The sequence below is a fragment of the Heliangelus exortis genome, chromosome 3 (genome assembly GCF_036169615.1).
Source record: "Heliangelus exortis chromosome 3, bHelExo1.hap1, whole genome shotgun sequence".
Classification (NCBI taxonomy): domain Eukaryota; kingdom Metazoa; phylum Chordata; class Aves; order Apodiformes; family Trochilidae; genus Heliangelus; species Heliangelus exortis.
In genome coordinates, this window is record NC_092424.1 from 102,693,329 (window position 1) to 102,719,328 (window position 26,000).

A 26,000-nucleotide genomic window follows, 5' to 3' on the forward strand; every position below is an offset into this window, starting at 1 on the left:
TTTGTCTTACAGCCCATGTTGTCACCAATAAAATATTTCATGGGCTTCTCCCTGATGCTGCTCAGAACCGAGGACTATTAAAAGTAGTAGGTATTGATCATTTTCTGCTCTGAAACACCTTAACACATGTTCTACTGTGGGTATTGCTCTTGGATCATGTCTCACTTCTTTAGGACATGTCAGTTCAGCACCCAGCTGACCTATCCAGCATTCCTGGCATACCTTCAGTCAAGCCCCATGAGCTGATATCCATAAAAAGCCACTTTAGCTGACAGAAGGGGTACAATGCCCTGGTTTTAAATGCCTACCTTCTAAAAATCTGCTTCATAAAACTTATTTTTGCCTGGACCACCCAGCTCTGTTGTTCTTTCAGGCTGCAAGAAGCAGCTTGCATCTTCCCCTCCAGCTGCTACCAAACTGTCTGGGGGGAGAAGGCAGCAGTTAAATCTCTCACAACCCCAATGTTAACTCTCAAAAATCAGCTGTGGGGGGAAGAATCTAATTTTGCACATACCCCTCTTACATATTTCTGTTTCCCTCCCATACAGCCTAGTAAGCCTTCTCAGGATTAGGTGATTTACATTCTGCATAGTTCCACGTGGATCAATACCACTCAGCAGGAGTGATCTTTTTACAGATTTAAAGTACCAGCCAGAGTCCAGGATAGGATTTGTATTTTTTTCTTACTTAGATGTGATTCACAACAATCTCAAGGGCAGAACGTGCCTCAGCTGCTACAGGCTTAAACTCCTGGGAAAATCATACCCATTCAAGGTGGAAGGTCCTTCCCAAGGCACGATCCCTGCCCTAAGTAAGACTTTTTAAAGGAGCTAAAGAAAACTATGACACATGCTCAAGTTATTGTATATTAATGAGTTACCATGCATCAACTAAACCACAGCAGCTCCTGCATACTTAATTGTAGCCATTTGCTACTGCCAAGGATACCACTAAAGTATAATCTTTTTCACTGAGGTCTGGTGTGACTCATTTTATCTCCATGTGCCACAAACTATAAGCACAGACAGAGAGCCGGCTACGGCCACTCGGCTGACATGTGCTAAGTCATGAACTATGGTCACAGGGTCTATAGGGAAAACAGTAGTCAGGTTCCTCAAAGGTGCTCATGCACCTCTGAAACACCATGTCAAATGTCAGCATGGTAGAGAAAGCACTAGCAAATACCTCCTGAGTTAAAAAAGACATCTTTCAATTGTTAGGACAACACTTACAGTGATATGCTGAGAACTACTATGACTTAGCCTATAAAGTGGCTCTCTTCCTAAACTCTTCCTTCATCTTAGGAGCTTGTAACTCACCCCAAAAGACCTTTTTTCTCTCCAAAACTCCTTTGTATGGTCACCATGCTCTTGACAAGAGGATAAAAAGTTGGTTTGCAGCCCAGTGCAGCCCCATTTCAGTAAGATGTCTCAGTCTGGTTCTCTCCTATTCAGTATTCTCAGCTATTTCAGTATTTACAGCTTTGCTAGTAAATAATTTTTTTTAAGTTTATGGACAAACAAGCTTTATAGGTTATTGCAAGAAGTAGCCTTTCTGGATCTTGGAAGTGGTTTTGTTTTGTTGCTGTTTTTGGGGTTTTTTTTGCCATTGCAGAAAAGGGCAGATGGGATCTATCCACAAGAAGTGTTTTGCTTTTAGACATCAGTCAGCTGGGGGTGAGGCATAAGAACACTAGCAGGCAACTGGCATTCTGGGTGATCTCAAGGGGCAGAAGCCACTGAACAGCCTTAAAATAGTATTGGGAAGAAAATCAGGTAAATTACACTATGCTACAGTGATCATTAAAAGTTTATGACCACAAATGTTAAGACAGAGTTTTTATGGGACACTAGGAATTGTAGTGTAGGAGAAACTGGATTGTTGCTTTCAAAATTCCTTTCCTGAAACGTATGCTTCAAGTGTGGCACTTCAACATGCTTAGGATTGTTTATATTTGTTCCTATTTTGATATTGTGCAGCTTATTTAACACAGTTTTCCTCGGTATTCTAAAGGAATTGAGTATTCTTATGGGCTTGCAATCAAGAGAGATAAAATCTGATCTTGAGCTTAATACAAGTGAGAACCATGCAAATACAACAGAAGAGTGCATGGATGTCTGTGACGTGTATCTAGATCTCCTGTGCACTAATTGCAAACATTTCCTCGGGTTGGACTAGTTTACACTAAGATAATTTGGAGTGTAGAAATCTCTTTGCAAGTCCATTCTCCCTTACTTCCTGTAAAAACTATTAAAAAAAACCCAAAACATGTTCCCTTATTATATTTGCATTAGTAGCGTTCTGTTAAACTTACTGATGCTTTGCCATTAAAATCTGAATTTTCCAATAGCTTCTAAATGGACATTATAAAATGGGTTTTCAAGAAGCATATCATTAGGTGAATTTTACACAAACCAAATTCACTGAAGAAAAATCCAGAAAGAGTAGAGTTAGAGAAAAACTAGCAGATTTTCAGAACAAAGAAAAAATAAATCCCAAGAATCACTAACCAAGAACTCCTTTGCTGTTATTACTCTAAAATGACTTCACTACATGAGAAAGGACCACTCTGTTTTGATTGCTGATGAAATAATACTAAAAGGGTAATGTCGATGTGAAAAAAATGTATTTGCTTCTGTTCATACCACTTAAATTCCATATTGTACTGATGATGTGCAGTAGGATTTACTGAAATCGTTTTTATCTGTGGATCCCAGGAGCACAAAGGAGACCCACGATGGTCACACAATGGTCACGACTGACAGGCATATTTGAGGACCTGTCTCTAGTGGCTGCTTCTGGCAGAAACACTGATCCCACAGCACATATTGTCACGCTCACTGCCCTTACATTTCATCAGGGATGTACATCTCCTACCATGAACTACATATGGAATAGAAATGCATGGTTTTCCTGAGATCAGAGGATGTAAAATCCTCTGCCTTTTTTTTTTTTCCCTTCTTTGCCCTAGAAAGTGTCTAAGACATTTAATCACACCAAAGCTCATTCCTTGGGCTGCCAGGTCACAAAATCACACACAGAATCAAGAATGTTGAGGGTTGTAAGGGTCTAGTGCAACCACCTTTCAGAGCAGGTTCACCTAGAGTAGGTTGCACAGGATGGCATCCAGGCAGGTTTTGAATGTCTGTGGATCAACTGGCATGATCTGAACATGTCCACAGTGCTAAGAAGTTCTCAAAATCACAGAATAGTTCCAGTACCTGAAGGGGGCCTACAAGCAACCTGGAAAAAGACTTTTTATAAGGGCATGTGGTGACAGGACAAGGGATAATAGCTTTAAATTGGAAGAGGGTATATTTAAGTTAGACATTAGGAAGAAATTCTTCAGTGTGAGGGTGGTGAGACACTGGAACAGGTTGCACAGGGAGGTTGTGGATTCCTTATCCCTGGAAGTGTTCAAGGCAAGTATGGTTGGGGCTTTGGGCAACCTGGTTTAGTGTGGTGTTCCTGCCCCTGGCAGGGGGGTTGGAACTAAGTGATCTTTAAGGCCCTTTCCAAACCAAACTATTCTATGATTCTATGAATTTAGGTTGGTAAAGAGCTTTGAAATGTCATCTAGTCCACCCCTCTGCAATAAGCAGGGATATCTTCAACTAGAAAAGGTTGCTCAGCATTTAGTCCAACCTGGCCTTAAATGTTTCCACGGATGTAACATTTACCACCTCTATGGGCAACCTGTACCATGTATTGTACCTGTACCTGTACAATACATGTACCAGTATTTTACTACCCTTATTGTATAAATTTTCTTCCTTATATCTAGTCTGAATCTACCCTGCTTTAGTTTAAAAACATTACTCCTTGTCCTACTGCTACAGGCCCTGTTAAAAAGTTTGCCCTTCTGTTTCTTACAAGTAGTGAAAGGCCACTACAAGGTCTCTCTGGAGATTTCTCTTATCCAGGTTGAACCGCCCTAACTGTCTCAGTCTTTCTTCACAGCAGAGGTGCTCCAGCACTCTGGTTATTTTTGTGACCTGCTCCAACAGCTCCATGTCTTTCTTGTGCTGAGGACTCCAGAACTGGACACAGTACTTCAGGGTCTCATGAGAGCAGAGGGAGAGATTGACCTTCCTTGACCTTTTGGCCATGCTTCTTTTGATGAAGCCCAGGACACTTTTGGCTTCCTGGGCTGTGACAGCACAATGGGTCATGTCCAATTTTTCATCCACTACCCCCAAGTCCTTCTCTTAAGGGCCACTCTCAAACCCTTCACCCTGTACTGTTACCAGGGGTTGCCCTGCCCCAGGTGCAGGACCTGGCACTTGGTCTCCTTGAACCTCATGGGGTTCACATGTGCCCATTCCTCAAGCATCCAGGTGCCTCTGGATAGGCGACTGCCCTCAGGTGTATCAACTGCACCATTCATCTTGGTGTCATCTCCACGCTTGCTGAGAGTGCTCTAGATCCCACTGTTACTGATGAAGATACAAAACAGTATTCATCCCAACATGGACCCCCTCAGGAAGAGCACTTGTTGCCATTTCTGGTGCTTCCACAACAGGCTGCCTGCACTCAGACTGCAACTGGTACAAGACATTCCTGCAGAATCGAAGATGCTACTGAAAGACTTGGATCCGACTGAATTTCAGTGCTCAGATACAGCTTCTGACATTTTACTAGGATATGCTTCTCACATTTTACTAGGATATGCCTAATAGATGATTTTCAAGTTTATTATCTGCTGGGCAGATAATAAAAAAACTAACACATTGGCATTTATTGGTAATGTAGCTATGGTCAATATCTTCATCTGCTAAGAAGAGATGACAGAAACCTCTACACTGGTTTATGCAACTATGACTTCTCCATAAGGCTGAGCTTTGATTCTCCAAGGTTGAGAGATTATTCCTATTTTTTAATTAAGATTCTGAAGATAAAAGATAAAGTTGCCAAGCTTCTAGTGTTAAACATCAGGGAGGGAAATTGCATGCCCTAGGAAACAAAAAAAAAGATGACACGGAGTGTTTTTTTCTGTTTTTAAATAACCACGGTAAGTGTTCAGTAATGAATGTAAACAGAGAAATTATAATAAAGAGGGAAACTACATGGACCATGTAGCAAAGACATGCTATTCATTTCTCAGCTGTGCCTGATCAGAAAGAAACCATTTGCTGTAGGTTTAGAGACTTAAAAGCTGCCCTCTCCTAACCCTGCAGGAAGTTATGTGCAGCTTTTCACAGTCCATAATTCCAGTGATGCCCCAGGGGGTGGAGGGCTGAGGGCCCATGTGAACGAGTCCCCGGAGCCCTTGTTGATGATGGGAAAAAGATTAGCGAGGCTTGCAAAGACACGGAGCAACACGATAGGGAAGATAACTTAGCGGAGCGCCTGCCCGAAAATGATTTTTCTAGTAAATTGCCGGCGTGCTGGCCTGACAGCCCCCCCGGTTCCCCAGGATTAACATCAAGGCTCCGGCGCGGGAGCGGTTCCAGACTGACCGGCGAAAGAGACAATAGACAAAGACGGGCTCTTTCATCTCAGGGCTGCTGGAGCAGAGCCCTGACAGGTGATGGATGAGCAGAAACCGACACGACTTCCCCACGTCCTCCCCAGCACCGTGCGGTTTATGGCCCGGCACACTACGCCCATTATCTGGGCCTTCGGCCCCAGCTCTCCCCGGCCCTCCCTTCCCTCGGGGCCGCTCCGCCCGCCCCCCGGCCCCAGCCGGGTCTCAGCCGGACCCGCCCGATGTTCGCCATGGGGCCGGAACGGGAGGCGTGTGTGCGGGATGGCACTACCGGGCGGGGGCTGCACCGCTGCTGACAGAGTGATGGAATGGTTTGGGTTGGAGAGGTCCCTAAAAATCATCTAGTGCCAACACCCCTGCATGGACAGGGGCACCTCCCACCAGACCAGGTTGCTCAAAGCCCCATCCAACCTCACCTTGAACACTTCCAGGGAAGGAACAGCCACAACTTCTCCGGGCAACCCGTGCCAGTGTCTCCCGGACCTCACGGGAAAGCAGCACTGCACGGCTCCGTGTCTGGGACACAGCTGTGGCCGTCTAAACTTCTCTTGGATATGTGATTCAACTCGTATTTACTAAGAAAAAATATTAAGCTCTACAATTTATGGTAGCACAGCAGGTGTGACACTTTGCAAGCTAAAAAAAGATCCCTGATTAGAAAGCAGGAAATTCCCTGCAGTTTAACCTGTTTTTGCCCCTACTTACTTTCTTTTATATTTCAGATATTAAGACAAGAAGGATCATAAAGGATTAAATACAAATATTATAAAAGAGATAATAGAGTAAGTAACTGGGCTTGGGAGGGGGTAAAGACTGAATGAAGAATGAGTGATATTCAGAAAGAGCTGAATTTAATGGGGGTTATGTGTAGAAAATTTAGAATATTTATCTGCCATACACACATACAGAAATATCCATGGCCTTTTTTATGCATCAGTATAACAGTGTGTCTTCCCTGCAAATGCATTTATTGAGCATAGTTTGAGTGGGGGTTTTTTTGTGTTTAAGGGATAAATCACAGAAAGGGCTAAATTTTTTTGTCTTTGATTCTTATACAGTGGAGTGGTTGCACCTGTAGCTGATGATTCACAGGCATAAAAAGAAGCCCGGGGAAGTAACAAGCTTCCTGAGCTTGCTCCTGATAGACCTTGATTGAGATGCTCAGTATTCCCTGTGTTATTAGTCAGTACATAAAAACTAATTCTTCAGTGAAACACAGCAAAACTGATTAATATAAAGGCCTTTGAGTCCCCAGTGTTACATAGCTGACAGTTTTATAAATTCAGAATTCAGGTGGGCAATGAAGAATGTGTGCCATTAAGCTGAATAATAATACTATAATGTTGAGCAAGAAAGAATTCATATAAATGACAGATGGACTGGAAAAGCAAGAAGATAGGAAACTGAGGTGAACTGATGTGTCTTTCAAAGGTAAAAAGGTAAACCCGATTACCAGCTTTTGGATTGTTTTTCTTGTTAAGACTGGGAATGTCCTTACCTCAGAAAACAGATCTGTTCTTCCTGATTTCATGAAGCCCTTTGTATCACTGATGAATGGATTTTTTTATAGATTTTGTCAGCACATAAACATTAGGTCTTTTAAAAAGCAGTGCAGTGGAGCCATTTTAGGCAACGATGATTCTATTTTTCATTTTAAAAATTTGGATTTGATACAATGTTAGAACTTCAGAAAATTCAAGCTCTAGTAGTCATTGCTTACCAAGTGTTACCTTTCTCATTGGAATAATCCAGCTGCAAGCTGTATGGATTTATCTAAAAAGCAGAAACCAAACAAACCAATTCCTTTATTTCTATACCTTGCAGTGGATTACTTCAGATGGCCAGCAAACTTTGTGACTGCTCTCAAACCATTGCTGGTGTTTCCACCATGCTGTTAGATAAATTTGGTTGATGCAAACTCTCTCTTCTGCTCAGTTTAAGGAATTAACTGATATTTGTGACAATTTTTCTGTGATGCTTTCCAGTGAGTGGGGTTGGTTCTAACCTAATTAATAAATGGTTTAAACATTTTGTACTTCATGTATTAACGAATAGGGATTGTTTTGACACCCATGTTCTTTGTTCTCCACAGGTTTCCTCCTGTACCACCCCCTTTAATTTGTATATTTTCTGGTGCTCTGATTTCTGAGACCGGCCTTTATAGGGCTTACAGGATGGTGGAGCTCAATTGCTTATGAGCACATCAGTTTTGGTTTGAAATCCCAGGTGATCTTGACATTTCTAGCAGTTGGAACTTCCTCTTGTGTAAAGCTGCTCGATTCAGTCCAGACATTTTGGTTTGGATGAGTGAATACAGATGAACAGAAACCCTGGGAATACCCCTCTCCTCTATGACTCAGAGAGGCACTTCCGGGCATGGTCAAAATCTTAAATTAAAATATAAAAGCTGCTTGCTTTGGCATACATATGTTTCTGATTATTTTAATGAAACTATTCACACAGGGGACTTGTGCAACATTTATCTCATTTTCCAAGGAACACTGTTGTATTCTATAACACTGTGCCATTAACAGCTACATGCAAATAAATAATAGCTGTGTCAAAACATTTATTTTAAATTGCCCTGAAAACATGTTTCCATATATTACAGAGTACTTCATCTTTCTATACGGTGTCCCTGTTCATGTGTTGAAACTTTAACTCACTTGTTCCCTCTTTTTCTAATTAGTGAAAAACATGACAATGAGCAATCTTCTAAACACATACATTGATTCTGGATTGAGATTATAATTTTCTGTAAAATATTTCTGACAAAGAAGATCCAGAACAGAATTTGGAAAACATCTTTATGCAACACTGGAACAGAAGTGTTTTAAAAGGAAGATTATTTTTCCCAAATTACTGTTGAAGTAAGATGCTGTATAGCAGTATGTGTTACTAAGTGATGTTAGCAGGCAGTTCAGCTGGCTGGAGGGAAGGTGGGCATTGTGACTTTTGGGTTTAGTTTTCTGGCAGCCTTTTTTTTATTGTGGGCTCCTGTCGGAGGTGCTGCAGCTCTGGCCAGCTTGATACAAAAGTTTTCATAAGGTGAATATTTATGCAAGTTACATCTTCCCATAATTGTTGGGAGATCAGGGAAGATGAACTACTCCCATGTCCTGCTAATTTTGGTAAAGCATTGAAACAAAAAAGTGTTTACTAAAGCTCTTACTAACACTAAATGACAATGAATTTGGACCTTTCCTATTTCCTATTTGACGAAGTCAAATTGTGAAGTCAAAAAAAGTTAACTGATCATCCTTGAATTATACAGAATTTAAGAAGTTGTGTGGCCTAAGAGGAATGGGTCTGTAGAGCAAAGTTCTTGGTGCTAAAATGATGTCCCTCGTATTTGTATTTTGGAATTTTTACTATAGACCAGATACATTCTGGTGACATGGACTGAATGCCAATTTAGCACCTAGAGCTGTGGGGTGACCTTCTGGAGCTGAACTTCTTTAGTATCAGGGGAAAGCAGCTGCTTCATGTGCTCCAAGACAGCTCCACCACACGGGCAAGAGAATTGCTTCAAAAATGCCATTCCCCCGACTTAAATTAAAAAAAATTAATGCAGACACACCCAAATATATTGCTTAGGTATTACCATGGGGCCTACTGCAAACTCTTCCAGGTCATCATCTTAATATCCAGCCACAAGCCACAGTGTTTGCAAAAAAAGCCACAAGGCTCCTGCCCCAACAGCACACATCTCATTTGCAAGAGAAGGGGTGGTAAACAACTCACATTTCCTCGACTTAATCTGCTGATTGGATATTAAGGAAGTGGGAAATGTGTGTCTGACGACCTCAGGCTATGTCTCTGCTTGAAAATAAAACATGCCAAAGATCACAGCTTGGCTCACACCCATACATGTAAGCTCTCTTCCCTCCAAAACCAGGGTCTCCTCAGGTAAAAGCCTTGCTTTATTGTAGTGAAGTTACAAATATCTGTCATCCACATCCTGCTTATTTTTGTTTACTTTAATATTTTTAAATTTAAAAATTGAATAAAAATTCCATCAGAGCCAGATAAATTCTCTCTCTTCAGAAAAGCAGCACTGTCGTGCTACTACAGCTCTTTTTCATGGGAATGACAAAACTTCCTGAATTTGTTGTACACTCTGTCAAAAAATGGAGGAACAGAACATGATGGCAAAATGACATTTCTGTTCAGGACTGCTTGCTATGTACCCATCCTTCACTTTACCATTCTTACCGAGGACCAAATCTCAAAGCATGCAAGCACACCTTAAGTCTGCAGTACCTAAAAGTTCCACACTTTGCTCAAAACTAGCACAATTAAAATCCACCCTACAGTTTCTGTATAATTTGCAAGTTGCTTTGTTTTCCTGACACTGATGAGGATGCTGCTGAAGCCCAGGGGTTCCAATCATCATTGCTTCTAGTGTTGGCAGTTGTGTAAGTGCTGTGGCAGTTAAAAAGTCTCTTCAGCTCACACTGAAATCTTCCCTGTTTTCTATCATTTTTGCCCTTTTTGTTGCTTTTGTTGATGGGGTTTTTTTGGTTTTTGTTTTTATTTTTTTAGTTTTAGAACAGAACCTGAAAAACAGGAGCCTGTATTTCTATACAGAAAATGTAGCTAAACAGGGTTTAAGTGTTAACTGCCAGTATTTCACCTCAGAATGTAGTGCTTGGTAAGGCTGAATCCTCTACTTGTATAAATTAGATTTGCTTACTATATAGGACTATTCTAATATGTAGCAGTTCAGGACATTGTTTGATATGATGTGTAGAAAAGGTTCCTAAAAATTAGGCAGTCCTTGAAGACTGATAAAGGAATATACTCCTCATATAAAGCACAGACAATTTATTGATTTAAAATCTCTGCATCCATAAAACTCCTATCTATGGGCACTCTAAAATTGCATATCCAATGCTTGCCCATATCAGGATCATCAATTCCAGATAGGCCTGGAACTACCTCTTTAGTCTAACATCTGGATATTCAGAGGGAAATATTTATATTTATATGAAATCCATTTTAGTAGAGACCTTACAGACTATCCACTTAGCATAAACATGTTGTATAGACAACCTACCTATAAAAATGAAAAAATCCCAACACAAAATAAACAAGGAAATCTATGTTAATCCAAAATAATTCACTTAACTGAACGTCATGCAGGAAAAATGTACTTAGATTTCATTGCCAGAATGAAGGTATGTATCAAAAGATTTGTAAAGGCCTGTCCTAATGACAAGTGTTCTTCAATATTTTTTAAAAAGTCGTGGGCAATGGGCTAGAGAATACTTTTGTTGTATTTGTAGATAATACGTGTGTTGGAAGGACAGACAATGCAAGAAAGAAACTCAGGTACAGCTTGCTGCTGAAAAATGGCCCCATTTTCCCCAGGCCATTCTTTCTCTCAGACACAATGATTCCTGTAGCAGTTTGAAACTAATATGACCAAAAAAAAAACCCACCCCAAAAGGATTAGTTTTCAATGGCATATTTTAGACTGCAATGTGACGTGACACCTGGCTCAGAAAAAGGAATAGGGTAAGAATGGGTGAACAGAGGTGGTGGTGGGTGGGGGAGATGCTCTTTTCAGCCACAGACACTGTAATTGCACCCTGAGATAATTCACCCTGAGATAAGGCCAGAACTAGAGTTCAAAATAATCTTGACAAATGGGAAATTCACTGAAAATAGTATTAAATAGGGTAGAAGCAAAGTACTGCACTTAAGTAATAAAAATAGCAGTTGTAGGTGGACTACTAACTGCAAGTTAGTTTATTTCCACACTGACTTCTGAGTGCACCATCTTGATCCTATGCCTCTTGCGCTACCTACGCAAAATTTGGGTTGCCTTTCCAGTTTGGTTATGATTAAGCATTAGGGCAAATCAAAGAGAAAGCTGTTCCTCAAGTCAGTGAGCTGATACTCAACCTGCTCGCAATATGAAGATAACATCTGTAGTAATTCTTGTGTTCTACAATTCTTTCACCTATAGCCTCCAGTTTCTGCCTTTTCAAACAAGGCAAGAGAAAAAACAAAAGAAATCTGCTCACCAGCAAAAATCACAACATAAGTAATTTGGTTAGAAATCTTCATGTCTCTCATTAAACCAACACTGAGTTTTTTTGCGCAGTCTTGAAGTAATCAGGTGGAAAGCTTGTGGAAGGGTTCAGCTCACCAGAGACCTCAGACTTTTTTTTTTTTTTACTTTCTGATCTAATTAAAACGAATGGAATTACACCACAGTATATACAAATGGAAAAGAAGAGACTCAGTCTCACATCATTCTCCATGGAGCATGGTTTGCATAAAGCTGTATTGTTCCTTTTTCCCAACTCACTCAGGGGGCTTTTAGTGTTTTTGCTGCCTTTTTTTCCTCTCAGTCCCATTCACAGTCTATTTTTCTCTTTTTATTTTCATTGCTGCTGTGTCCTCTTTCCTTCTTTGGCCTCTGCAGGATGCACCTCTCAGGACATGAAGATTTTCTCTTAAACCAGCCTGCAGCCCATGTGAACACATCCTGACATCATCCCTGGCCAGGGACTGGGAAATTATCCAAACAGATCCTGAGATCTGCTTCTAGCAGCAAAGTGAACCATGAGGTGAGGAAGTAAGTAGCTCAGCTTTTAGTTTATGTCAGCAGTAAATCACCCACCTCTGGTTTTGCTGTATGGGCATATTAAAAAAAGCCCCCAAAGATAACACCAAATGTCTAAGACTGGGTTTAAGTTTGCTTCCAAAACATTGTGCTCGACAGCTTCTGCTGAAAATGAAGGGACTTTTCTTCCCCTAGTCAGACCAAGGAGTGATGGAACTGATCTGAAGAACAGTTTGCAAAATTGAGTTGTTATTTGGTAGCCATGGCTATTAAATCCATCATTATAACAACTAGATTTTCTTTTGTTGTTTTCTTACTTGACTATCTGCTGATAATAATTATATAGCAGGAATAAGAGAGCGAGAGTAACAATTTGCCCATATTCAATTATGCTACACTTCACAGTTCTCAGATTATATTAATTATAATTCATGGCTTTAGGAAACCACTCTTACAGTTAAAGGGCACTCAAATAAGGAAGCAAAAACAAATTTAATCTCTGATTCCAGTGTTCTCATGCAAGCCCTGTTAACTCACTGATTAAATGATCAAACCTTGCATAATTATCCCTGTTATATGAACTGGTAAACAAGGGCAAGAAGGTGTTTTTTTCAAGTGAAAGCCAGCACAAGGATATCTTATCCATTAACTTTCATGGAAGCTTTAAAAATGTTCTTGTTAGAATTTTAGTATTTTGGGTTAATGTTCACAAACATCAGGATAAATTCTTATATTTGAAATCAGTTACTGTGTGTGATTCAGCAGGGGATGAGAGATGACATGCAAGTTCCTTATTTTAGACTGCATGGCAGAGTTTGTATTTCATCGGCTGGCTACAATTTTATATAATTTATATAATAATTGAACATTTTCCTTAATACAAATGAACACCTTATGGTCTTTGTTTTAACGAGTAACTACACAAAAGGTATAATGTAACACCAGCCAAATTTCTGATGAACCATTTATTTTTCCCCATGCAATGTCTTCTCAAATCACAGTTACTAGAGATTCAAAGTACCTAAATAAAAAGGCTACATTGCTACTAAGAAATCTAACAGGTCTAGCCTCTGGCTTGTGGGCTCACTGCCATGATCTGGCTACAGCCATACATACACTCATCCTTTCTCTTCCTCCAAAACATCAGTCACAACTGACAGGGCAAAGGCTTCATCCACAGATGGACCTTCTTGGGTTCTGGGCCATGGGGTGGGACTGAAGCATGCCAGGCATTGGCTCTCAGCACTCACCCCTTGCCCTGGCCCCATACAGCTGTAAAGCTGGAGTGTCTGTGTTCAAGAAAGGGCTTTTATCCACCCTGTAACAGATTTAGCTAGACCATATTTCTTTATCTAATTACGGGCAATCAGTGTTGGGCAGCTTGAAAAACCTCACAGAGGCAAATGACTTGATATTCCTGCTTCTCCTCTGCCACTGCTCCCCCTCTGTTAAGGAAACTGCACTGTTTTGACATGGCCTGACATGACCTGTTACCTAACCTGGCACTTATTTTCACAGCTCTTCCTGATTTTTAGGGGAAGCACTTGCCTCACCTCCCTTTTAGAAGTAACCCCGTATAACTACAGTCTGAGCTAAGCCAATTCACCAAATACTTTATGCTGTAGTCCATCAGGCCCAACTTACTCAAAAATATTTAATTTAGCTAAAGTGGGGGCACTGAAGCATGAACCTGATATTTAAGGACATTGCTTGCAGCAGATCTACTTCTTGCTGTGGGACAGTGGGGAAAAAATGCCAGCTAAGAGACTGCTCCGTCACCAACACTGCAAAGCTTTTCTAGTCCTAGTGTTACATTTTCTTCTATCAGTATTGTCAGTGCAATGTGCCACTGGAAACATCAATCCTTTCTCTTCTCAATTCATTTTAATGCTTCCACATCTTTAATATTTTACGCTGAGAAAAATGTCTTTCTCTAAAAATATCTCCACTAATATCCATCTAGAGTGGAGCAACTCCACTAAGTCACTGCAGCATTACCTATAGGAGACAATTTCTGGTTTTAAGTATTCTGAAGAGCTGAATTGCTTTGCAGCACCTCCTGGTTTCATTGCCCAGTTCTAGAGGCTTTTTGTGGATTCTAAACACTTCCAGGTCCCCCTGTCCCTGGCTGTTTGTATTCACCTCTCACATTCTGATTTTACTGTTCAAAGGGCAAAGAAAGTTTACTGAAAGGAAAGACCTTGGAGTCTACAATATCAAACAGTGGAGTGACCTCAAAGGAAAACATATTTCATTAAAAAGAAAAAAGAGTTTCCTTGCAAATCCAGCTTGTTTTACCCACCCAGATCTGTCTTTTTGCTGCCTCTGTGGTAACACATGTTTTATATGAAATTATATTAAGATGAATTTTAACCTACAAATAACTAGATACAGCTCTGCAGTAGGAGGGAATTCCAACAAGATGATGTCAAGTTTTTTAAGCAGTACAATTAAAAATAGCACATAAAACCTGACCAGTAGATTTGGATCTGAACCAAGGCAACACATTTGGGAAACATTATCAAGTTTATCAGGGGTAACATATCACAGAAAATCTGCTTCTGTTTATATGCCATTTATTATTCATTTTTGACATTTTCCTTTTTTCTTCAACCTTTTTTACCCCTAAGCAAATATATGTTAGACTTAACTGAAATGTGAGATAATAGACTGTTCTTTTTAATTTTCTTCCTCTGTAAGACAAAAGCAGATCTGACTAGAAGTAAAAAAAAAATCTATGAAATGTAAGTACAGGAAAAAAAATATGCCAGAGTAGCACTGGTAATAGAGGAAAAATCCGCCTCAAAATGAAAACCAAGAAAAAATAAAATGCCTTATCAGATCAAACTAAGGGCAAAATTTTCTCCTTCTCTATGCTGTCTTGCATTTCATGATGTATAAGTAACACATTACAGACTTCTGCCTGATGCAACATAACCATATCTGTGATAAAACGCTATTTTTTATATCTAGGACACCTATATGATAGGATTATGCCTAAGAGGACTATGCCTTTTTTGCCCATGGTTGTCAGAATGTTTGCAGGTCAAAAAAGTTTATAGTAACCAAGTCTAGCTCAGGGAATACTACCAACAATGAAAACAAATTCAGTATTGGTAAATGATCCAGTCCCTCAGCTTCACTCAAGACAAATTTTCACTCATATCATCACAATAAACTTTAAATGGGAAAGAGCTGTAACTTTACTTCCCTTTTGTCCTATGTTTGAAATTAAGTTAAGAATTAAAATTCCATTTAAACCTCAAGCAAAGTCAGCCAACATTCATGCTGTCTACTGAATGCAGTTCAAGTTGTCAAAAATTCAGCTCAACAAATTTTTTGGGTAACTCTCTACCACTGTGGCAGAGCACAAAACTCGTGTTTTAGTAAATGTAGGTAATGTCTTAAAAAATGGCATTTAGAAGACTTTTATTACAAAGTGGATACAGATGGATACAGACAGAAGAGACCAGAGAGATCAAGTCAAAAGGTGTTCCTAGTAACCCAGTAAGGTTGAACTGTTGAACCCTGCTGTGGAAATTAGCATGGCTGGTGATGCTGTCAGGTAGCTGAGTGCTACTAGACAGAAAAGATTATTTTTTAGCACACCTGAAGAAAAAGTAAAAACTAATAAGAATGAAGAGGTTTTGGTTGGTTGGGGTTTTTTTTTGGTTTTTTTTTGGCATTTTTTCTTTGCTGTTTTTGTTTTTTGCTTTTCTTTTTTTCTGGTGTGTTTTGTTTTCAGTTTGACATTTTGAAGGCCAATGATTTGAAAAGGCTTTGAATCAGAATGTAAACCAAGCCCTTTATTTTATATAGAATTGCAGCACAGGGTAGCACTAGACACAGCTCAAAGCAAACATTTTCAGACACTGGGAAAACTTTGATGCTTAATTGCTTCTGCTGAGCATCAGTGGAAGAGTTGCTGTTTTATCTGGGCTAATAGTTCAGCATCTCTATAGGACACCCTGGAGAGACAGAGATGTTTCTGGGGGTGATTCACACCACCCTAACATTCAAGTTGAAGAAAAGAATGAGGCTCTTTAGCCATCTGTCTGTGTAGTCTCTGGGGGGCTACATATAGAACGTAATTTGCTATCTCAGACAACACCTATGGCTGTTGCAAGTAGTGACCCTTGAAAGGGCAAATGGAAATGAAGTTCCTCACACCTGCCACCTGTCCTTTCAAGATGTCTGGGGCAGGCAGGACTCAAAAGTCTGTATTTCAAACAGCATATCATGTCAAGATGAACAAAGCTGTAGAAGAATTAATCTGCCTCAAGTGGAAGTAAAAATGTACTTGCTAATTTTGAACAGAAATTATTAGAAAAATTTTGAAAATTAATGCCATTAAAAAGAAGGTGAGACGATGTCCTTTTAGCAGCTCCAATGCCAGTACAGTGACCATGAATTATTTTGCTTCTGCTTTCAAGATCAGGGAGGTAAATGACCCGTCACTGAAAAGTCTAAAGTGCTGTCTTTCATTTTTATGCTTCTTGCCCCATGAAGTCAATAAAAGAATTCTCCAAAGAATTCTTCCAGCAGAAGTTTCTAATACAGTTATGACACAATTGAATAAACACACCAGAAGGAATAAACTTTCCAAATACACAAAAAATCCTAGACTGACTTTCCACATGAGGCACATGCTATTTTATGGGCCTTTTATTTCATATAGAAATTGCCCCACTACCTGGCATAAAAATAATCTGAATTAAATTGAAGCCTGTATTTCTCAGAGATAAAAGCCACAAATCTTTGCTTATTAGTCTACGTTTGGCCAATTTTTATTAAGTATGGCATTTCAAATATTACTGGGGTCAGACAGAGCAGATTTTTTTTTTTTAAATTTCTTTAAGTATGAAAGAAGTGAGGTATCTCAAACTTTCATCATCATGAGCAGTGATAAAGGGTTGGGCACAGTTATTTTCAACAAAACAATTTAAACTAATTTTCGGATCACATTTATTTGAGTAATTTTGCTGACTTCTTTTAACCTACACTTCACTATTATTTAAAATAATATAATGAATGACAAAAATACAGAAAAAAAAGTCTTATTTGCGTATTTCCAAAGTAATTGCAGTTGCACAATATATAATCAGAATAGTGGGTCTCAATGTGAATGTGAAACCACTGAACACAAGGAATCTCCATAAGCTTTTTAAGCTTCCAAATTTAATAAAGCAAATGTCATTTTGACAAGCTGTGTAATGTGGCATTCACCCTCTAGTTTTATAACACAGCTGCAAAGAACTGACTTAGTTGATGGTTATACATAATCTTTCATAAATATAATAGATAATGTAATGAATCTATACCTGAGTATTCATAATCCAAAGTTAATCAGAATATGTACAAGATACCAATAGTATCAACAAAGATACAAATAGTAACTGCAAAGAAAATTCTAGCAAAACAAGCCAAAATATTCATACAAGTCCACAGCATTGTATTTAGATATTTATCAGAAATTTTCAAATATTAATACTGCTGAAAAACCAGTATCACTTTTTCCAATAAACTTCTCAGAGATGTCAGCAAGATGAGGTTCAGAACCCATCTGGCTGAATTCACTGGAAAGACTGTTCACAAGAGAAGGCAGATGGAGGCTGCATACAGCTGAGCCACCTCAAATTCCTTTCCACTACAGGATAAAGCCAAGCATCAAAGAACAGAGGTTACAGCCTGAGATGGGCCCTCAGGAAGCCAGAATGGAAACTGAGGCTCTGCACAGTCCTGTGCTGCTGCCACAGAAAGGGATGCAGGGTTAGTAAGATCCCATTAAGTCTCCTCCTACCACAGCATCCTAAAAGTGTGCCTCTAAAGAGACAAGCTTGTTTATTTTGGGTAGAATCCTTTCCTGTTCAAAGCCCTTCAAAAGCTCCCTGTCCATCTAACATGATCTAATCCCCTGACACTGCCATGCCACACAACCCACAGGACAGATTGGTTTCTGGTGACTGCACCCATGTCCTCCTGTGCTCTGTCCACTTTTCATTATGGAAGATGTAAACTGGTTGAGGTTGATCATCTTCCCCTATCCTCATCCAACTTCTTTCCTGTGTCTATAGAAGAAAGACAAACTTCCACAATTTTCAGGGCAATAAGAGAGTAGCTTTTTGATACATCACTAAAATCCATGGAAAATGTCTTAAGTCCTAGTACTTCACTGAAGTGGATGCAGGATCAGAATGAGAACAATCACAAGCTGTAACAGAAATTTTTTATCCAAGCCACATACCAATATTCTAACCTTTAAGATCTGTTAACAATTTTAAGATGTCAAGAGCTATGTCAAGTTCTTAATACCAAAGTCCACATACTTAATTGTCAACAGCCCAAATATCCAGGACAAGACTTCTATTAATTCCAGCTGGACCCCAAGTTAAGATCTGTTGAAAAATCATGATATATCTTCCTCTTAGACTAGGGATTAGTGCTTTTGTTGGTTGACTTTTTAACTATATGCTTATTGAATTTCTAGAACACCTACTACACTTTTCATTTTAGTTTTAATATCAAAGCAGTCAGGCAAAAGAGATCTCTGCAAGATTATCATGTTACAACATTGATCTGCACTAGCAGAAGACTATTCAGTTTGCTCAGTAATAAGCAACTTGGGTCAAAGGCCATGACTGAGAGAAGACAAGTGGTATCATTTACACCCCTGTCAATCAGATACAGCTCTGCTGAAATCAATTGAGTTACATTTGTCTCAAATTGGTGTGAAACAGAATTCTGTGTTTGCAGGATTTGGATGATGTAGCAGTCAGGAATTCAATTTTTTTACTCTCTAGCAGGAAACATTGCAAACTACTAAGGTAAAGCACTTGTGATTCTGTGTGATTCTGTGATCTGCTACCTTGGCTTTTTAACCAAAATGGGTTTTATTTTCTTACTGGCAAACCAAACTCACGTCACTGTTTCAGCTCAGGATCAGGTTAGGGGACATCTAACCAAACTGGATATACACAAATCTACAGGACCTGATGAGAAGCACCACAAATGCTCAGAGCTGGTCTATGTCATTGAAGGCTTTTTTATTGACTTTAGCAAGGCTTTTAACACTGCTTCCCATAACATCCTCAGGAACAAACTGATGAAATATGGATGAGAAAAGCAGATAGTGAGGTATACTGAAAACTGGATGAACTGCCAGGCTCAAAAGGGATGTGATTAGCTGCACAAAATTCATCTAGAAGCCAGTAACTAGTGGTGTACCCCAGTGGTTGATACTGGAACCAATACTGGTTAACATCTCCATTAGTGACCCAGAAGGTGGGACAGAATGAACCCTCAGGAATTTTACAGATGATACAAAACTGGGAGGAGCTGATACATCAGTTGCTTGTGCTGCCGTTCCGAGTAACCTTGACAGACTCAGAACTGGACAAGAATCCATACTGATTTTGGCCAAATCCACACATGGCATGGAAAAATGATGCAGTTTTCCCAACTATGCATCCACATAACTGGCACTTGATTCCATTAAACTTCTCAAGAAGTAAATTAGGGGGAAAAAGAGATCATTTAATATGAAGAATTTAGGCCCCGCTTTGTTTAATTCAGAGTAAATGTAAGAATGCAAGTCATCTTATCTACTACTTACCTCTTATTTTCAGCTTAAATTTAGCAGAAATACATCACAGAAAGCAATATAAAGATTTTTTTGTTGCTTTGTAAATTTTATTAGACATGGAAAACATGAGATAATTTATCTGAGTGATGCAGTCTGTCATGCAACAGTAGATATAATCTCAGTATCTATCCTTCATGACAACCACTTAGCAGCAGCAGAAAGCTTAGAAGCTGTAGATTATGCAACAGCAAATTCTCATCTTTCAAATTCTTATCATCTTAAAATGGTATTTCCCTCCACCACTTACCAAGCCAAATTTTTAGGGCTATTCTGAGCCAAACTTGTCACACTCGTTTATGCCCGTTCTGAAAAGCTGTCATTATGATGTCTACACATTCCTCATATTACAATCATCTATTCTTTACATAATGATGAGCCAAAATAAGAAACACTAACAAATGGAGATCAGTATCTTTGACCACAGGCCTATATGGCTCCTCTTCTGAGAGCAATTAATTTGCATGTATCTTAAGATTAATTGAATCATCCTCTGGTGACCTTACTGATTATAAACACAACCTGAGATGGCCACCATAGTCTAGGATGACTAATGTAAAGATATAGAAGTCATAGATGGGACTCATGCCCTTTACTCTGTAAAACAGTATCAATAAATTCCCCTGGTCAGAATGACAGCCAAGAATCAACAGAAAAAAACAGGACTTGTTCAAGTGACACAAGGTTATACTCTTGTGATCTACAAGTGAAACATTTAAAATGTTTTTTAAATAAACTCTTAACTGGATGTATAATGCTGACCCTAACTCGATCTGAGATCCAAAACTTTAGAAGAGATGCTTATCCATCTTTTTATGTTGTCTCTAAATACAGACAATCCCAATGCTTACTGTACCAAACTTTTTATTATTTCAAACAAACTTCTGTACAAAAACATAGCAGGCAAAGAAATTCAGTGACTTCAGCAAACAGCACATGACAACTTGCAGAATTCTTTAAAGTTTACAGTTTTATTATACAAGTGACAAATAGCTTTCCTCTGGGCTACTTTAAGATAAGACTTCATTGTTTGACACATAATTGCAGGTAAAGCATGTATTAATTTCAGTTACCAAAGCTCAACAGAATACCTGTCATCCACCTAGATTTACCTTACTGGAAGTGACCACAAACAAAGCAGGATTGCCCCTAATATACATTTATAAATGCCCCCCCACCCCCCATTAAAAATGGAGTTTGTAAACAGGGGATTTACTACTGTGAAAAAGCAGCGTTATCACTGCTTGCAAAAAAAGACAAAAATTAGCATGATTTCTAATTGCTGACAACCCAGTGATCTGCTGTTACAGCTGCAGGTGTGCACAAGGAATGCTGGAACTGTGACTGTCCAGTATTTACAACATGAGGAACATTGGCACCAATGGCTTGAGAAACCTTACAGTGGTAAGTTTCTGAGTTCTGCTCAGAAACAAACTCTAAGGCAATTCCTACTCCAAAGAATTTATAGAAGACTGTTTAAGGACTCAGTTAAATGACTGAATTTGTCACAGCACAGCTGAGCTTCAGCAGACCAAATGCATCTTCAAAGTCTTAAGGTAATGTGTTTAGAAGTGATATGCATGAAAATTCCAGTGACTGCACAGAAACCCTGATTTACGTACACAGGAATAAGCAAATACAAACCTGAATTTGTGCACAGTCACTGGAATTGTCACACATACATGCAAGCAAAGTACACAAAATCAAACACAATTTCATACTGTGACCTCTGCAAGAATATGTACAGCAACTGCAGACCACCAAGAAGACGAAAACAGAGATGGGGCACTTTGCTGATTTTGGCAAAGTATTTCTATTCGATTTACTGGAAAAAAGTTACCAGAAAATAAGAACAAACAACTCAGAAGGAACGGAATTCCTTGAAGTATCAATCACACCTCTGAAACCAATGAAGAGCAGTCAGCTGATAAATATTTCTGTGTTGACTCTGAATCATCAAATGAATAACACTATCAAGAACTTGAGGCAGTGCCTAAGAACAGCTCAGCTGCTCAACTTATTTATATTATCCCTAGTTTGATGAGGTCAATCTGACACTAGGGAAGTTTGCAGCTACAGAAGAGAGTGTTCTGCTTTATACCAGTTTTTATCAGGAAGAAAAACACCAGGTAGAACTGGGTGAGAGATAATGATTATCATGGTGTATTTACACTGACAAACCCTTTCTAGTTAAGTCAAGGCATTAGAGTATTCTCCCTTTCCTTTCTAAACCTAATAAAATTATACACAATCTCCAAAATCTAGCAATGGCCTTAAAACACATTTTCTGTTGATTTATATTGAATCTGAAAAAGGATACTAATTTTTTCATTTGTTGAAAGGTACTGGTTATACTTAACAAAAAAAGGTAAAATTACCTCTTTGCAATACATTTCTGGATGCCTGCCAGCACATAATCCTTAAAATTAGGTGGATCACCACTCATTACCAGGACAATGTATTTTTATGAGAGTGATGAATATTCAGGTATTCTCCTATTCATACAAGTGTGACGATAGCGTAAAACTAGCTGACTAAAGAACTGTGCATGTATTCTTAAAGTATATCTAATTCATTTTACTTTCTCTTATATTAACTTTAACCTTCTTAAAGTTCCTTTCCTCTGGTATGTTTGACATTTCAGTTTATTTGTCTTCTCTGTCTGATAGAGAAGGTGTTTAAGGATTAAAATGTGCAGATAAACTGTTGTAGCTGAAGTATCTAAGTAAAAAATTCTTTTACAAGTCAAAAGATAAAGGACAGAATAAAAACTTAGGCTGCACTATATAAAGTCAGTCAGGTTATGAACAGATTCAGATATTTTAGCAAGGTGAAGGAAATGGTTATGTAAATACACACAAGTATTAACATCAAACTGTATTAAATTATGTAAACATACACATCTTCTGTGATCAGTACAAACATCTACTTGTCTCAGGATACTACTGCAGCATAGCTCGAATTTGTTTTGAAGTAGATTCATCATTCAGGTGTTTTGTAGTGAACCTACAAATTACAAGTTGAAACAGTATTTAATAAAATGAGCAGGGATTAAAAAAATCTGCAAACTTCAGTGTCCGGTTTTGAAATCAATGCAGTTCAGTTACACAAAGGAGGGACTCACGTGTTGCTCTGGTCATTGACTGCTGGATCTTAAGTGCTAATAGTCTGGTGCTCTTTACTTTCTAAATACCCCTTGCAATAAATTACTCCCTGTTAATAGGTGGAGAACTTGGGTTAAATTCTGACTAAATACTGTTTGCCACCTGTCTATGGCACTGTCATAACTTACGGGCCAGATTTGTATCTTTTTTTTTTCCAGTTAAAGGCTTCTAACCAAACAAAAATAATTGAAAAACCTAAGAAATAGGAGAAATATTAAAAGATTATAGAAATCTAGACTGAATTTTGGCATCATCTACAAGCCTAATTTTAGACAGCGCTCTTAAGGGAGGACTGACAAGCTTTTGTGTGTTTTTTTCCATTTAAGCTCAAACATTCTCCACTGCTTATGTTCATAGGGAGATTGATTATTGCATAACCTCAAAACACATTTGATACCCCTAAGATTTAGCTCCAAATCAATTTTAATTCAAAATACATGATAAGCAAATATGGAAGTGGTTATGGCTGTAGTTCTCACTCTATTCAAGCATTCAACAGCTAGAGAATTTAATACAGCTCTTAAAGACTAGGTACTAAAACTCCTATCTTAGCTTCTGTGAAGTCTCTCTTCCTTCCAAAAGACAGCACCTTACTTAGCTACAGGATTGGGATTTAGGTTGCTATTTTCTTGAAGCTGGATAATTTAGTAAAATTATATGTATGAAAAAAAATGTCTTATTAAGAGGGAAAGAGAGAAGGAAAGTATTAAGAGATTGAGAAATAGAAATTCTACACTTCACTTCTAATATACTGTAGTTGCTGGGGTATTTTATAACAATTTCTAGCTTAGATATGTAGTTTACCATTGACATATTGTTTGTATTTCACATGGCTAAGTTTTAGGAAATAAAAAGAACCTGAAGTGTCTCTGAAGAAGCTCATGATGACTTCCAGTATTAAGTCATTGCTTAATAAAGTGAAATGGAATTAAAAGAAATTAGTATTACTTAAGAAAACCCTAGGTGATGAAGGCAAACCTGAACAGGCAATTTTCTTAATAAATCAAGATGCTAAGGTGAAAAGTCTTTAATTTAATGAGCTTGAGAGAAAAACAGAGGAATTTGTTAAGACTGAATCAATTATTTTCCACATACCTGAGAGCATTCAGAAGTCCTTCCACAGTGTCAGGTGGTTGTTCCTTTAGAACTTTTATGCATCCCTTCATCTGGGAACAGAAGCATGTCACTATTGAACAATAATATATGAATTGCACTAGCTGAAAACATGGAAAAATTTCACTGCAGACAGGCAGGTTTTTTTACTACTGAGTGTAAATGCTGCTTTCTATGACACCAGAAAAGCACTATAACTTGCTAAAAATTACCTTAAGATAAAACTAGCTTTTGAGAAATGTCTACTTTACTAAGCATTTTTAGATAGTACATTACATATCAAGATTAACATATTTTAACTCAAACATGATTTCTGTAATTCCAACTTCAAAAAACCAAGAATAGCTGATAGAAACTAAAAAACAAACAGATTTTGGAGGATGGTTCCGTGTCATTGCTGCTAGCAGCTATCAGAAGAGATGTTTCAACTTTAACTTCTATTTTTATGCTTTCATGCAAGGAAGTAATTTCCAACCTGCTGATAACTTTACTTCTTTCGTAACTTGTGGTTACAAATTTAATCTGAGATAAGAAGTCAGTGATGTTGACTTTAAACACAACACTGAATGAACAACATCATGGAAACTGTAAAAACAGGCTGATATTCTGTCCGAATTCACAAAGGGGCAAATGAAGCAGAGAAAGCAGAGGTGTAATTCATTTGACCCACTTCACAGTGATTCTCTGTCAAGTCAATACAGAGAAATTAGAAATTCCTCTAACATATTGAGAATATACTTTCATATGTAATGGTTTCAAAAGTACCTACTTCTTCCCATTGCTATGAAGACATCTAATAGCTACCCAGAAATTAGTCTTCATTATTTCCATCTTATTTAAAATGACAAAGACATTGCAGAGTCAACATTTGAACTTTTTAATTTCCCTACTCACACTGCAGTGTTGAATCTAAGTTGGTTTTTTTGCAGCTAAAGAACATGAAATTGATGACAAGATACTTAACTGAAGTCAGTCACGTACTTAGGAATAAAAATAATTTTTAAAATATAGCCTCCTGCACAATGACCAGTCTAACAATCACTGATCACTGATCAGTTGGCTCACTTCTACCAGGAAGATAAAACTAGCTTTGCAAACAGCAGATCAGATAAAATTCTTAGGGTGGTTGCACATGTTTTGAAGAGACACAGCAATTTTTCATGAGCTTGAGAAACTCAGGACTATAGTCATGTCAGTCAGTGCAAGTTTATGTGCCCCATCAGATCAGACAAACTGAAATGGGATAAAAATTCAAACTATTCTTTTCCAATTTTTTAGAATCAGAATCCCTAAAACAGTTAAAAAACAGAAGCTGTTAGGACAGGTGTGCTAGGAGCCTGTAAATAAGAGCCTGAAATAGTCTCCAGTCTTGAAAGAGAAAGAAAAAGGTAATTTGTTCACTGACCCTGGAATTCTTTTGAAATGACTCCCAAGAAGTGATGGAGAAAATAATTGCTTTTTACAGTGAAACAATCATCTGAAATATTAGAATACTTTTTTATTAGAGAAGAATCACTAATTAAGGTGAATTAAGATTTGGGACCATATATTAATTTTTAAAAATCAATTCATACATCATACATCAATTCATACATTTATGTCTAGCTAACTTTCCTTTATGAAAGCTTTTAGGGCTTTAACATAAATGTGAGAAACAAAGTACACTGACTTGGTCCTATCAAAATTTTACTTGTGTTGTCTCTGTAGGCAAGAGACTGAGTTAGCAGTCAGGAAGTCTGCATTCAGTTCCTAAGCTCAGTCTGCTGCATGACCTTGAGCAAATCAATTCACCTCTCTGTGACATTTCTTTCCCTCTGTAACAGAGTCAAAGAGAAGATCTGGTAAAATACTGATATCTGCAGTTTTAAAATGCTAACAGCACAATATTTTTTTTCTTTTTTCTCTTCTCTTTTGAAGTTGGCTGTCTTGTAAAGGGAATGACTTAGCATATTTTTCATTAATTATAGCTTATTTCTGCTGAAAGACATAGCACATGACATTTAGGCTTATAAAAAGGGT

At 38.3% G+C, this 26,000-nt stretch overlaps 1 protein-coding gene across 20 annotated transcripts in view; it reads right to left on the reverse strand.

The window, feature by feature from the left end:
• Positions 1-20,551: 20,551 nt before the first annotated feature.
• Positions 20,552-26,000, reverse strand: part of CYRIA (CYFIP related Rac1 interactor A) — a 53,829-nt gene continuing 48,380 nt past the window's right edge. For 11 of the 20 annotated variants that reach the window (XM_071741951.1, XM_071741964.1, XM_071741952.1 and 8 more), the window contains 2 exons: positions 23,964-24,085; positions 20,552-22,710 (listed from right to left, as the gene is read on the reverse strand). In XM_071741951.1, coding sequence (XP_071598052.1) covers positions 22,647-22,710; positions 23,964-24,085 — 186 coding nt within the window. In that variant the 3' untranslated portion in view covers positions 20,552-22,646. Of the gene's footprint in view, positions 22,711-23,963; positions 24,086-26,000 lie in introns of those variants that run through there. The other 9 variants (XM_071741958.1, XM_071741969.1, XM_071741959.1 and 6 more) reach the window with 2 other exon arrangements.